This window comes from Oncorhynchus mykiss, chromosome 2 (assembly GCF_013265735.2).
Source record: "Oncorhynchus mykiss isolate Arlee chromosome 2, USDA_OmykA_1.1, whole genome shotgun sequence".
Taxonomy (NCBI): Eukaryota; Metazoa; Chordata; class Actinopteri; order Salmoniformes; family Salmonidae; genus Oncorhynchus; species Oncorhynchus mykiss.
Window position 1 is genome coordinate 40237685 of NC_048566.1, and position 16215 is coordinate 40253899.

The 16215-nt window shown below is 41.7% G+C and overlaps 1 protein-coding gene across 10 annotated transcripts in view; it reads right to left on the reverse strand.

Moving 5' to 3' along the window:
* LOC110489653 (myelin basic protein) overlaps window positions 1–16215 on the reverse strand; it is a 73261-nt gene that overhangs the window by 12612 nt on the left and 44434 nt on the right. For all 10 annotated transcript variants that reach the window (XR_005036688.1, XR_005036687.1, XR_005036686.1 and 7 more), the window contains one exon: window positions 3385–3909. Coding sequence is in view for 5 of the 10 variants with exons in the window: in XM_036948292.1 (XP_036804187.1) it covers window positions 3385–3498 (114 nt within the window). In the remaining 5 variants the exon portion in view is untranslated. The remainder of the gene's footprint in view (window positions 1–3384; window positions 3910–16215) is intronic.

Sequence of the window (16215 nt, forward strand, 5' to 3'; positions counted from 1 at the left end):
GGGACAGATGTCTTCGGTTTGTTTTTTTAAAGACCATAGCCATGTGAGGTGTATACTTTTGTGTCAAAGAAAATGTGTTTAAGACTACCAACAAACACTGTGACCCTGGTTTAGCCACTGCAGTAAAAAAATTCTACCACTTTTCAACTTCATTTTCATTATCTCCAGCACACTACCAGTGTCTACATATGTGAAAAACCGCTCATTTCAACGTTGTTTAGGAACAAATATAAAGTCAATAAGTTCTACCCAATGACAAACGTTTTAAAAACAGTGATTTTCAAACAGCATGAGATTCACGGTGACATGGGGACTCGTTGCAGGTTTCGATAATCACTTTTATTTTTTTTTAAATCCTACCCTGTGACCATGAGAAGAGTTGTATATTTTTAGGACCTATCGTCTTATTTTTTTTAAACCACAGATCATAGAAACACACCGTTTTTACATGTGTAGACTGGTTTGGTGCTGGAGATAATGAATATGAGGCTCCCATACCAGTTGAAAGCAACTATAAATGTATGACTCGAACATACTCAAGAGTACACAGCGACATTTGATACAGATACATGTCATTCTTTCAACACTGTAATGGACATGGCCACTAATGCTGAGTTTCTATGGAAAATATGCATTGAAAACGTCAGACCTATTTGATGTTTTGTGATAAACTATTTTTTATAAAATGTCATTCCCAGTGCAGTCAAAAATGTGATGTCCCTGTGTTTTATATACACGGAGTGTACAAAACATTAGGAACACCTGCTCTTATTTGTGTCACTTGAAGGGGAGGAGACAGGTTAAAGAAGGATTTTAAAGCCTTGAGACGTGGATTGTAGTATTGTGTGCCATTCAGAGGGTGAATGGACAAGACAAATTGAAATGCATTTGAACGGGATATGGAAGTAGGTGCCTAGGCACACCGGTTTGAGTATGTCAGGAACTGTAATGGGTTTTTCACGTTCAACAGCTTCCCGTGTGTATCAAGAATAGTCCACCCCCCAAAGGATGTGTTCCTAATGTTTTGTACACTCAGTGTATATTTCCACATGAGTTTGGAATAATACTGTGAAATTGTGAAAATTATGACAATTCCCTTTTAGTTTAAAAGCTGTTTGAAATGACAGCCTGAAATTTAAGCCTGTTTTGGTGGGATTACCAGACTTACTAATTACTAATTGACCGCAATTAGTTAATAGACCAATAAGAAAGAGCATTCCAAACCTCTGCCAATAACAGCTAGTTTGCTCCACCCCACTCAAACCACTCCCACACAGTCTTAGCTAAATTCTTGCTTGAGAAATTACTCTTTGCTCTTTTTGTTTCCTTTTACCCTTTTAAATGAATACAATCAATCACAGTAAAGGTACTCGATTGTTACCCAGAAATTATTTGATATTAGATTTTTTTTTAAACGGCTACATTGGACCTTTAAGAATAAATAAAAATGTTTAACTTGCTTAATCCTTTTTCAAACTTTGATCAGTGCAGGAAAAAAAAAATGATGCTTGAGGCAACAGAGAGTTAGGTATCATATATTTGAAATTAAAAACACTTATCACAAATCTGAAGGCAACCCCCTTGGTAAAAAATATTTTCCATGTTTCTTTTAATCATAAACGAACTGCTCTGATGTAGAAAACGATTTCCTGAAAGAGCAGAGCGGTGACAATGACATTCAAACAAATAGATGTTTTTTTAAAAAAGCTAATACTGCCTCTTTTTACAATAATTCTGTTCATTCAATTTTGACAGGCAAAAACACTGACATTTTCAGCAGTACATTTCAATGTTGTTTAAAATGCGAAATAATCTGATCTACAATTCCCACAACCAAATCATTCTGAAACTGAAAAAAAAAAACTTCTAAAAAATTACTTTGAGCTGGGATTTAATTATATGCAAAAGTCATAAGATTTTTGTCCTCTCTGAAGTTGTTATAAGGCTCGACTGTCAGACCACATTCTGCAACCTATTGGATGATCATCTGAAACTACCATTCTCCTCTCTGAACCAATGAGGAACTAACTCCAAATCCCCAGAGTGGACTAAAACAGAGCTGGAAAACATAACAGCATTGGACTCTCTCTTCAATACACTGTACCAACGTCAACACATAACTGTAGTAATATACAGTAAGTTGTGTGTTAGACTTTCCTCTGCTTCCACAGTTGACAACTGATACACAAACAGTGGCAAGCTGACTGAAATGTGCACTGGGTTGTTATATCAATTGATATCTACAGTACATCCCTTGTCACCAGCTCAAGGAGAGGCTTTGGGATTTAGCATTAGCACATCACAGAGAGAGAGAGAAAGAGAGCGAGACAAACAAGGCAATGTGGGCACAATTATTCCCACTGTACCGCAACAGTTATCCACACACATCTGGGTCCAGGTGGTGCTTGCTACGGCAGGATAGTGGGTTCAACTCCCGGGACCACCCATACTTAAAATGTATGCACGCATGACAGAGTAAATCGCTTTGGATGAAAGCGTCTGCTAAATTACATATATTATCTGAACCTGCTCTCCAACTACACAACGCAGCATCTTGAATTCTACACAAACCCATATAGGATAAGGTTTAGCGTAGATAAATGTTTTTTCCTATTCTATGGTATATTATATTATTTATGTTGGATTATGTGCAATATTATGATCTAGAGTTGTCTTTGTAAAGAAGGAGTGAGAGAATCCTAGTCGAAGACACCCGATGGAGGTCCATGCAAGGCATTTAGGTTATAGTTCTCCACCATGGACCATCCACAGTTAAAATGGCAAACAGCTAATAAATCAGGAAAATTGGTAGCCTAACAATCATAACAGTCTCTCCCAAAATACATCTTAGTAAGGGTGCTGACATTTATTCAAATTTCCCCATGAAATCAGCAGAATCATTATTCTCTCTTAAAAATACCTGATACACAACTTTAAAATGGCTCCAGTTTTAGATATATTTATGACCATATAAGTACCGCAGATGCTTGGAAGCGCTAACTGAAATAAAATGTACAATTTTAATGATAGTACCACGATAAAATAACAATTACAAAACAATTATTCTAAAGACTACACCAATCTCAAACCACACCCATATCAGTTATCCAGTGTCTAAATGAAGTTTTCAATGCCATTAAATCGCAAATAAGCACATTTCAGGTGAATGTCTTAAACTTTGGTAGATCACATGATTTTTATTTTCTTAAAGACGTAAAATCGTAGCAAATTGAAACAAAAACTTGACACATTTCTTGCAGCTCACAATCTGCCAAAACCACAAATCAGACAGTCACTCACTCAACCTAAGGCTGAACACAAAAATGAACCATGGTACATTAGAGGTGTATTTTTCTAACAAATCAAACTCTCTCCTTTCCTCACCTTGCTCTTCCTCTTCTTGTCCCCTCCAAAGAAGTTCCCAATTTGATCCATAAGGCCAGGGGCCTTCTTTTTCCTTCCCAGGCTAGACAGTCCAGAGGAGCTTGCAGTTGCCATGTCAGTGGTTTGGGTTGGGTAGTGCAGCTAGTATCTCTGTAAGTGGGGTTCTGTCTCTCAGGTAAGAGCGAAGGGGGTATTAAGAGAGAGAAAGGAGAGCAAAGAAACAAACTTAGTCTAGATCCTGATCCTCTGAACCGCACTCTGATCCCGCTCCGCTGTGCTCTTGGATGGTCTGTAGCTCATCTGATTCAGAAGGGCGGTCTTTGAAGGTGTTGTCCTCGCGGCCCGGGGCATCTCGGGAGAAGAGGCGGACCAGGTGGGGGCGTGGCACGGCACTATCGTCAGCATCAGCTGTGCTGGTCTCGTTCCAGGAGCTGCTGGGCCCCTCAGTGCCCGTGGAGTCAGTCACCGCCGCCGCCTTCTCAGAGGGGCAGCCATTGTTCGGGTTCACATCTGCCTCATCCAGGCCTGCGCAGAAACAAACAAGGGTTATCTATTGGACCATGGGCCTGCATGGCGCACAAGGGCCCTGCACAATGAATCCCTTTGACAAGACCCTGCCCTTTCTGCCAGAGAAACTCAACAGAGAAGGGATCCTGAGTGACATGCCCTGTAATAGATCTAGAACACAGATCAAATACATAGCTAGGAGATTACTGCAACTGGGAAAACCATACATGGTTAGCAAGGGTCATTACCGACTATCAAAACGGTTTCACAACGTCTCCTCCTCAGTCCATGGCAAAAGTTCCTTACAGTTATAATACTGTATAAAAGTAACACAGCTCACACATATCATCCCCTAAACCCCCACCACAAGCACAATAGCTCTCTTGGAATGATAATGGCATACTTTCCACATTCCTGTACTAGTACGGGAATCATTTTACCAGGTATGTTGACTGAGAACATATTCTCATTTCCAGCAATGACTGGGGAATAGTTACAGGGGAGAGGAAGGGGGATGAATGAGCCAACTGGAGGCTTGGGATGATTAGGTGGCCACGATGGTATGAGGGCCAGATTGGGAATTTAGTCAGGACACCGCGGTTAACATCCCACTCGAAAGACGGCCCCCTACACAGGGCAATGTCCCCAATCACTGCCCTGGTGCAATGGGAAATATATTTTTTTAGACCAGAGAAAGGAGTGCCTCCTACTGGCCCTCCAACACCACTTCCAGCAGCATCTGGTCTCCCATTCATGGGACCGACCAGGAACAACCCTGCCTAGCTTCTGGCCAGCAGTGGGATGCAGGGTGGTACTCATATCCCTAGGTCAGTCATTTGTCATTTAATGTCCAATGCTGACACGCTAATTCACAACTTTCTCCATTTGCTTTCCACATGTGCAAACGGACACTATGGCCATTAGGGTGATGCTGAGATCTACGGCATTAACTGTGACGTATCCCCTCTGACAGAAGCCACCATGCTAGCTAGCTCCCGGAGCACAGGGCATGGAGTGCAGCGCTCCCTGAAGAACAATGCAAACACTATACTGGACGAAATGGTGAAGAAAAAAACAACAGTGGAATCTGCATGCTAATATTTCCTCAACAGTGGTCTATTGTCAGAGCCGCATAGTTGTTTATGTGGGACAAAGAGGCCAGTGTCACTAAAATAACTCCTATAAGTATGGATTTTCAACCCGATTCACAGTGACACTTATCTGATGCCTGAGCAACTGCAAGGCAGGCGTTGGTTTGATCCAGTTTGAGCAGATCATTGGGTATGAGAAAGACCTCAACACTATTTATTTTTTATAATTAACCTTTAACTAGGCAAGTCAGCTACGAACAAATTCTTATTTACAATGACGACCTACCAGGGAACAGTGGGTTAACTGCCTTGTTCAGGGGGCAGAATGATAGATTTTTCCTTGTCAGCTCAGGGATTCGATCCAGCAACCTTTCAGTTACTGACCCAACGCTCTAACCACTAAGCTACCTGCCGCCCCAGTAACTCAAAATGGATCAACAAGGCGTTCAGATGGAAGAATATCACTGCATTTAGAATTTAAAAAACTAAAACTTGGAGAACCAAAGTTCTGGATCTACTGACAGATGTTCCGATTCTATGATCAAAGAGACGCATTACATTCCGGATCAGCGATCTTCCAAAGGGCCATCATGGATCTGAGTACAATTAAAGCACATAAGCTGAAACTGTTACAACGACAAAAATCACAGGCACTTGAACGGGCGACACTGAAATTAAATATCTAAGATGAAAGCAGGTTTTCTGTAGCGGAAGCTATTTACTTATTAAAGCAAATTGCTCTTAGATATGATTGTGAAGGGAAGCTGGTCTCAAGCGAAGCTCAAAGCCCATTGGGGAACCAGGATGCCACCAGCACATTATTTCTTATTTCTCTAGGAGTCACTAAGACATTGATACTTTCCCAGTGAACTAAATCACAGAACCAAACATCCCTTCTCACCGTGGTGAAAGGCAACTGTAATTGTGACCCTACACCTCACAACATGAGATATGAGAGACCAGAAGAGCAGGAAAGAGAAAAGACAGATTAGGAGAAAGAGAGAGACAATGGAGAGAAAAAAAGAGGGAGAGGGATACATGGAAATAGTATGAAAAGGAGGGAGAGATAGAATGAGAGAGAGGATGAGGGAGAGAGATATTTTCCCAGTAGATGTGATTGAGGTGTGTGCCGTTGTGACGGTGCTATAAAAGACACAGTGATTTGATGTTAGAAAATGATGAAAGCCGTGCCTGTGCTCCGGTGCTCCAGCAGCTCCACAATATGAGCAAACTGTTCAGACTTATTTCCTCCCGGCAGTGGCCCTGTTATGTTACAGAGTCATCTCACACCATCACCTCCATCATCAACTGCCATCAAATAGCCTTGTTCTGATTAGCACTTTCCACTGCACTTACAGTATGACAAGTCACTTTGCATCTTGTATGCTTGGCAAACACAAAAACACTGAATAATCTGTCTAACCCCCTTTCCTTCTCCCTCTCTTTGGGACTCTGGGAAAGGAACTGTATACCTCTGTGTGTGCACAACCCAGAGTGTTTTGACATTGAAACACCTCTGAAAATTAAACACCAACAAATGTACAATTGTATAGTTTTGCATTGCCCATATATTCCACGTGTGCATTGTTAGAAAATATAGTTATGAATAAAGTTTATAAAGATAGTCATCTTGACATTAGACTGCTTTAAAAAAAAAGGTCTAAAAACACCTGACTGACTTTGATTTTGAAGTGGAATACCCCTTTAATGCTTTGTCTTTGGTTCCCTGACAGCAATACTGTGACCGAGACCTGAACAGGACTGTCTCCATTAGGCTCAGCCACTACTTGCAGATGCACTCAGAATACGTCTGCACCGGGCCACCGTCTCCACTTTAATCACATATCATCAGTCTTTCAATCAACAGGGCTAAATGCTGATTAAATAGTCTCCCTCACACACTCTCCCTGCCAAATAAGTTAAGCGCACTGCTCCCTCCATAGATAACGGAGCTTAATATAACTCCATATTCTACTAGGAAATGCTGTTAGTCATATGCTCAGAGGAGCGTGGAGCACGGCTACGACGCCCTTTAAAAACTGTGGACGATTGCATTTCATTAACGCTCCCTATATTGCTGTGAGACACTGAGTTGTGTCAGAAACGTCGGCCCCACTTTATACATAATATACGGTATATTTTAAGCCCTAATGAAGTGGTACTGGAATGTCGAAGAAAATCAGGCAGAAGCAGGTCCAAAGCAAATAAACATTTGCGTCATCTTTGGGGAAAAAAAGAGATGAAAAAGTGAGATACAGGGATCGAAAGAGAGAAAGAGGCGATTTATCCCCAGTGTGCTCCTTTATTACATGAACAAAATCATGCTTACCCCTCTACCCCAAACAAAGATGCAGTAGCAGAGATAGTGGGGGATGATAAAACTCTGGTGCTTGTCAACAACATTCGGGGAAATGAATGTGCGGGCTGATGCATGACACTGAGGAGGGGGTAGGAGGTAGAAGGGTCTCTACAGAGCTGCTTCAGGGTTTGCAATGTAGCACACTGCGCTCACTTTTCTTGATCTCTTGGTCCCTCTCATCAATTTCGTATTATTCATGTGCTTTTACGATGAGATCATTTAATGAGGCTCTCACGGCAACGTGTTCGTCACAGGGCAGGCTGAGGCAGGCACAGGGCCTGGCTGGAGGCAGATGATAGGCCTTGGTGAATGGATGAAAAGCACACAGCCACTCATCATGATACAGCACATATTCGCTGGGGAGACGGACCACTTCAATCAGGCCCGTTAATGATCTCCACTCTTAGAAAAAAGGTGCTGTCTAAAACCAAAAAGGGTTATTCGGCTGTCTCCATAGGAGAACCCTTTAAAGTAGGAGAAGCCTTAATGAATCCCATTTGGTTCCATGTAGAACCCTTTCCACAGAGGGTTCTACCTGGAACCAAAAAGTGTTCTCCTTTGGGGACGGCCGCTGAACCCTTTTGGAACCCTTTTTTTCTTAGAATGTACTTTAAAGATGTTTATTTACCAAGCTATGACCGTTCCATAAAAAGAAGCTCTGTAGTGCCGAGAGAGAGATGAGGAGAAGGAGAAGCGACAACCCACAGTGACAAACTCTTGACAAACAGATAAGACGAGGAGAAGAGGAATGCAGCGAGTGGGCCTTGGCTCTCTCCCTTTCTCAAATCGCTCTCCTCAAGGCCCCTGTAGAGCAGAGGACGTTTGGCCTTCTGGTGGACCAGCGTCTGGAACAACAACAAGGAGCCAGCAAGGATCCACCTACAGTGGTGGGACCCAGGCACGGGAAGTATTCCTCTAAGAAGCAGCGCAGTTATGTGGCCCTTGACCAGACCTCCCACCCAGGAGTAAAAAAACTGCCACTGCCCACTCTGCCACAGCATTCATCATGGCTCAAGGACCTCCACCCACAGGCCCCGGGTAGAATGACCCTCTGTCTTCAGACTTATCAGGCATTCATGGTCAGGCCGTCCTCTGGAGATTTTTCAGCGGCAGATAGAGGAGATGCTACAGACGCTACAACTAAACCCCTTATTTTTCGGCTCTGTCCTTGAAACCCCAAGCCCCTTGCATGACCTCTGTGACCTTCACTTCCTACAACTGCTCAATCCAAATGGGGAATCATGTGTATGTCAGAAATAACAGTTCAACCAAACCTGTGTACACTCTTAGAGGAACCCTATGAAGAACCCTTTTTGGTTTGAGGTACAACACTTTTGGGTTCCATGTAGAACCTTTCCCACAGAGGGTTCTACCTGGAACCAAAAAGGGTTATACTTGGAACCAAAAATGGTTCTCCTATGGGGACAGTGATAGAACCCTTCTGGAACTTTTTTCCCCCTAAGCGTGTATGTGATATCAACTTTTACCCAGGACAAAAATCTAGAAAAATGTGTCAGTGGTAGTGCCAATCTTCACTATTTCAGCATGCACTCATGCAAAACAAAATCCACTTTGCTGGGTTACACTTCCTGTTCTTGTTTAGAATCAGTGTTGAGGTTTACATCGTAAGCTGATCTAGTCCCAGTGAGGCTGGCACCACTACCAGCGTTGATGGAACCTCAACTCTGTTCCGTCAACACCCCCCAATGCTTTTCGCACTAATCTGTTTACTGGCCAAAAACATCTCACTCAGAGCATTCTCTCTCTCTCTGACTCTCTTTCATTCAGTATTTTACTCTTCTACTTTCTCACTTTCTCTCTCTCCCACTGTCTTTTACTCTCCATTTCTCTCTCCCATGGGGTTTCTAGCCTATGATCTCTCCTCTCTCAGGTAAAAGGTGTTAGGTAACAGCACAGAACAGGCAGATACGGCATCAACAGGTTGCTATTGATCAATCCACAGTGTGTGTGTGTGTGCATGCATGCGGGCGTGAATACAGGGACTTTGTCTCTAATGGGGAAGGGCAATTGCATTGCCATCTCCTCGTCAAAACAGCCGTGAGCTGTGTGAACGTGAGCTAACGCAGCCTACATTTCACAGTATGCCCAGAGAATACACTAGTTAGTTTCCTCTCCGACCACCACTGTCCTGGATCACTGGCACATTTAAACAGAAAAGGAGCAAATCCAGTCGGTGACAATGAGCACAACGCACCATTATTCGGCTTTAGATGAACATGTACTGTGGGCTTTCGTCTAATTGCTTCATTTCTTCTTGTTTCATGACATTTCCTCTTTACATTATGTTTAATTCTTTAAAGTCTAAGACGTTGGGGGAGGAGGGGGTGCTAAGCTGACATATGGAATTGTTTTAAGATGGTCAAATTACATTTTTCAATTTTAGGACCTCTATATACCTTTGGGTATATATTTTTATTTTATAAAAAAAAATGATTTGAAAAAAATCTATATTTTGTTCTTCACTACTAAAGCCCATAGAAAAGCATTGAGTAACATATTCATGAATGGCAAAAAGGACAGACAAAAAATGTATCATAAGAAACAAGGTTTTGAAGTGTCTGTCCTAAATCTAGGAGTGTGCAAAGCTGTCATCAAGGCAAAGGGTGGCTACTTTGAAGAATTTCAGATATAACATATATTTTGATTTGTTGAACACTTTTTTGGTTACTACATGATTCCATATGTTATTTCATAGTTTTGATGTCTTCACTATTCTACAATGTAGAAAATAGTAAAACTAAAGAAAAACCCTTGAATGAGTAGGTGTGTCAACTTTTGAATGGTACTGTGTATACACTATCATTCAAAAGTTTGGGGTCACTTAGAAATGTCCTTGTTTTTTTTAAACAAAAGCAAAAAAAATTGTCCATTAAAGTAACATCAAATTGATCTGAAATACAGTGGAGACATTGTTATTGTTGTAAATAACTATTGTAGCTGAAAATGGCAGATTTTTTTAATGGAATATCTACATAGGTGTACAGAGGCCCATTATCAGCAACCATCACTCTTGTGTTCCAATGGCACGTTGTGTTAGCTAATCCAAGTTGATCATTTTAAAAGTCAAATTAATAATTAGAAAACCCTTTTGCAATTATGCTAGCACAGCTTAAAACTGCTGTGCTGATTAAAGAAGCAATAAAACTGGTCTTCTTTAGACTAGATGAGTATCTGGAGCGGCAGCATTTGTGGGTTTGAATACAGGCTCAAAATGGCCAGAAACAAAGAACATCTGAATGCATCTGAAGGTAACCGGTACGGATTTTTTTTTTTAACGAAGAGAAGTATATTTCTTTACACACTGCTCAAAAAAATAAAGGGAACACTAAAATAACACATCCTAGATCTGAATGAATGAAATATTCTTATTAAATACTTTTTTCTTTACATAGTTGAATGTGCTGACAACAAAAATCACGCAAAAATTATCAATGTAAATAAAATGTATCAACCCATGGAGGTCTGGATTTGGAGTGACACTCAAAATTAAAGTAGAAAACCACACTACAGGCTGATCCAACTTTGATGTAATGTCCTTAAAACAAGTCAAAATGAGGCTCAGTAGTGTGTGTGGCCTCCACGTTCCTGTATGACCTCCCTACAACGCCTGGGCATGCTCCTGATGAGGTGGCGGATGGTCTCCTGAGGGATCTCCTCCCAGACCTGGACAAAAGCATCCACCAACTCCTGGACAGTCTGTGGTGCAACATGGCGTTGGTGGATGGAGCGAGACATGATGTCCCAGATGTGCTCAATTGGATTCAGGTCTGGGGAACGGGCGGGCCAGTCCATAGCATCAATGTCAATGTCATCAATGTCTTCCTCTTGCAGGAACTGCTGACACACTCCAGCCACATGAGGTCTAGCATTGTCTTGCATTAGGAGGAACCCAGGGACAACCGCACCAGCATATGGTCTCACAAGGGGTCTGAGGATCTCATCTCGGTATCTAATGGCAGTCAGGCTACCTCTGGCGAGCACATGGAGGGCTGTGCGGCCCCCCAAAGAAATGCCACCCCACACCATGACTGACACACCGCCAAACCGGTCATGCTGGAGGATGTTGCAGGCAGCAGAATGTTCTCTACGGCGTCTCCAGACTCTGTCACATTTGTCACGTGCTCAGTGTGAACCTGCTTTCATCTGTGAAGAGCAGAGGGCGCCAGTGGCGAATTCGTCAATCTTGGTGTTCTCTGGCAAATGCCAAACGTCCTGCACGGTGTTGGGCTGTAAGCACAACCCCCACCTGTGGACGTCGGGCCCTCATACCACCCTCATGGTTTCTGACCGTTTGAGCAGACACATGCACATTTGTGGCCTGCTGGAGGTCATTTTGCAGGGCTCTGGCAGTGCTCCTCCTGCTCCTCCATGCACAAAGGCGAAGGTAGCGGTCCTGCTGCTGGGTTGTTGCCCTCCTACGGCCTCCTCCACGTCTCCTGATGTACTGGCCTGTCTCCTGGTACGCCTCCATGCTCTGGACACTACGCTGACAGACACAGCAAACCTTCTTGCCACAGCTCGCATTGATGTGCCATCCTGGATGAGCTGCACTACCTGAGCCACTTGTGTGGGTTGTAGACTCAGTCTCATGCTACCACTAGAATGAAAGCACCACCAGCATTCAAAAGTGACCAAAACATCAGCCAGGAAGCATAGGAACTGAGAAGTCGCCACCTGCAGGTGGTCGCCACCTGCAGAACCACTCCTTTATTGGGGGTGTCTTGCTAATTGCCTGTAATTTCCACCTGTTGTCTATTCCATTTGCACAACAGCATGTGAAATGTATTGTCAATCAGTGTTGCTTCCTCAGTGGACAGTTTGATTTCACAGAAGTGTGATTGACTTGGAGTTACATTGTGTTGTTTAAGTGTATATCTTTTCAAAAATGAATGGAAGTGTATGTATGTATGTATGTATGTATGTATGTATGTATGTATGTATGTATGTATGTATGTATGTATGTATGTATGTATGTATGTATGTATGTATGTATGTATGTATGTATGTATGTATGTATATATATATATATATATATATATATATATATTTCCATTAGTTAAAAAAAATCTGTACAGGTTACCAGATGTATCCCATGACAATTGTGGGGGTCCTAGAGCAAAACGGAGAACACCATCGTGTTCGTTAGAATCTCCCCTTTCCACAGTGAGGTCCCATTAGTTTGTGTTCAGACACTACCAAATAGAAGGATTTTGATGGGGATTTTTATTTATTGAATTAACTTAACTTAGATTGACGCACAGGTGTGTCAATCGACTCAAGGGGGTTAATTGGATCAGTGTACCGATTTCGCTTACAGGTTTTACAGATAGAGGTGTTACCAAGTGAGTGTTTTGCTCAAACATACCTTGGGGATATCTCATACTGCAACTTGTCCATGCTAATTCACAAATTGGTGCAAAAAAATGTGATTAAGCTGTTTGTTAATATATCAAATATGGCTTGATATGACTTGGTCTTTTTTTAAACTCAACATTACAAAAAATACATTTCATTGTATGAGCCACATCAGTTTACATAAATAAAATGTATATTCTACATTACCATGGAAATTGTTGCATTACCATACCAGGTAGACATTACGAATATACCCATGAGTTTAGTAGTCAAATTGCCTGGGTAAGAGGTGCCAAGTCTGTCCTATTCATTCTATTTCTATGTGTGCTGCTGTTGCAGGGAGGGGGGCGTTGCCTAGACAACCAAAGACTTGTTTGCTACAATGCCTTGCCTGATTTAGCAAGGCGCAACAAAGCTTCCTTACGTTGTTCAATACGCTACCTGACCACTGGCATAATTAACTCATCATCCTGAGTGCTTGTATCAAGTGGAGAGTCAGAAAAAAACACCATCAAAACAGACCATCTAGACACATCTATCTCTACCATCTGCACTGGTATTGACAGGACAGCAAAACACTGCTCACTCAATTTCCAGAAGACACTTTCCTATCACACAGGTTCAGGGAAAGTTCAAAAAGCAAATCGTAAAAAGCCATTTGTGACTCACTCTGGCAAGTTTGTTAGGAAAGAAGCATCAGAAAACTGTACATGTTCTTGGGAGGCATTTAGAGTTCTATTTGTACGTCAATCATTTGAATCAATTTTGGGACTGGGGAAGCAGTGGTCTACACTAGGTCCAAATGCTTTCCCAGAGTGATGGATGTCCATTCTTTCCTCTACAATAACCATCGTCTATCCATCACCAGCTGTTCACACACTCCCCGATTGTCCAGCCAGATGGTCAAGGCAAGATGACGTGGACCCTGGGACTCTGGACCCACTAACTCACACACATGCGATGCACACACACACACACAAACTCCCACCCAGTGCATGTAGTCCAATCACAGAAGGAATGACCCCACGAGACATTGCTGACCATTCTCATGTATAGTGTACATTTCTCTATTGGCCACTCTCTCACTCTGTGGAAGCATTATGTGGACCCAGGTCCTATACAGTGCCTATTGACCAGTCCCTCCAGTGAAGCACACGGTTGGTCAGATGGATATCAACCTAGTAGATGCCCATAATGGTACTCTATTGCCTGATAGGAGACTCTGGCCAAAAGTAGTGAACCAACTATAGGGGTTAGCAAGTTCACTGTCGAACCACTTCTCACATTTGCTTCAGCCACTCTCACACGCACACAGAGAGGGAGTGAGAATGAGAGAGGGAGTGAGAATGAGAGAGGGAGTGAGAATGAGAGAGGGAGTGAGAATGAGAGAGGGAGTGAGAATGAGAGAGAGGGAGAGTGAGAAAAAAGAGAGAGAAAAGACAAGAGAGATAAAGACAGAGACAGTGAGAGAATCTGAACAATGGTGTCAAAGCAGAGAACACTGGCCCAGTGATGAATGGTGGCTCTCAACAATCAATGCTTTTGAGTGGCCAGGAGCTCTGCTGTGGCAGTGCCAGGGTCTAGTGCCCGCTGTACCAGCTAGTGGTAGGCCCAGCCACCGAGACAAATGCCTGAGCCATCAGCCTCTTTTATATACGGCCTGACATAAGGCACAGCGAAAGACTGTAGCTAAATGCACATAGGGAGACAATACACATGCACACAGATGTACAGTAAATGGATGATCTACTTCTACTGATGAAAAAAATGCTTGCGATAGCTATAGCTAATCTACCATTTAGCTGTACAAAGATAGATGACATATTTTTGTATTTGTTCCCAATAAAGGCATGAAGTATAAATTATTCCTGCCGAATAGACATTGGACTAAGAAAGAAAATATATATTCGGTAAGTACAACAAAGACCATATAAAAGCACAGAGCCAAAAGGAATCCTTATCATTTAAATGGTTTTATATCCAATTCAACAGTTCTTCCGTTTCAAAATAATAATATCACAAAATAAATGGAAACCTGTTAACAGATTATTAACTGACCTTTCCCCTGTGGTTGGAACTGAAAATAAAATGTAATTACAGTTATTATTTCCTTTATCTACAGTTTGAGGTGAAACACAATGGATGTCTAGGAGCCAAATGTTATGTCCAACACATTTGAAGGTAAAAAAAATAAAATAAAAAAAAAACGTACCTTAGAAAACAGACAGCCTGATTAAAGGGCCAGTAGAGCTGAGCAATTTACCGGAATATCGTTTTTTTAATTACATTTTTTAACTAATTGACCTATAAAATCGGTTCAAATATTTTAACTCCATTTCATTCCGTTTTTTTCAGTAAGCTCAATGCGCACTTTGCACTGTTTCTCTAAAGATAAATCAGATCCAGCCTGAACTGTGCAATGTAGTAGGGAGTTGTAGTTTCCAACAGGCCAATATTCAACATAGTTTAGTGCATAAAACATGGTAAATAACTACAATGACTTGAATCCATTGCGCATCCACCTGTCCGGTCTGCGTTTCTTTTACACCTGCTATGGAAGAGGCAAAAGAACGTGCAATTACGAGGGGATATAGAGCAGCTGATGCTTCGTGATGCATCTCTACCTGAAAGGACATGGTCTAAATGATTGATAGATGGTATTCGAATGCATGCCTTATTTACTTTAAAGAGCTACAAAATAGTGATTTTCTAAGTGATGGTTAATAAGTGATAAGCAGTAATGGGCAGTCACTACTATCATGTATTAATTGTTTTATTCTGTGATTTTCTAAGTGAATAAATGATGGTTAATAAGTGATAAGCAGTAATGGGCAGTCACTACTATCATGTATTAATTGTTTAATTCTGTGTTGTTTCAGCATTCAAACCACATAATCGAAACCGAAATCCATGATTATTTTTTATAAATCGAACAGAAACCCAGTGCAGTCAAAAATGTAATTTTCCTGTGTTTACATTTCCACACTATGAGGTTGGAACAATACTGTGAAATTGTGAACATGATGATAATGCATTTTCAGTGTAAGAGCTGTTTGAAAAGACCCCCTGAAATCTCAGCTTGTTTGGCATGGGTGGAGTTTTGGCCTGTCTGGCGATATCACCAGTTAATAGACCAATGACAAAGAGAGTTTCAAACCTCTCTGCTAATAATAGTTAGTTTTCGGGTCACACATCCCTCCCATTAGGCTCCTCCAATAAGGACTCTCACTCAGACTACCCCCAGAAATGGCTTTTTTGCTAAAAAGTGATTATTTTCTTATTTTTTATGATTTTAATTGAAAACAATCAAAGTAAGGTACTTAATTGTTTTAAAGTGTTCCTTTTTTTTCAGGTGAATACTTCTGGAGGTGAAAATGCTTTCATAAATCACACTTGTATTCTAGTCTTGTTTCAGATAGAGGTTGAGAATCCTTCAGCAGTCAAATGGGAAGTGACGGATTTAACTAAGATTACATACACAGCAGACTGACCCAGCAT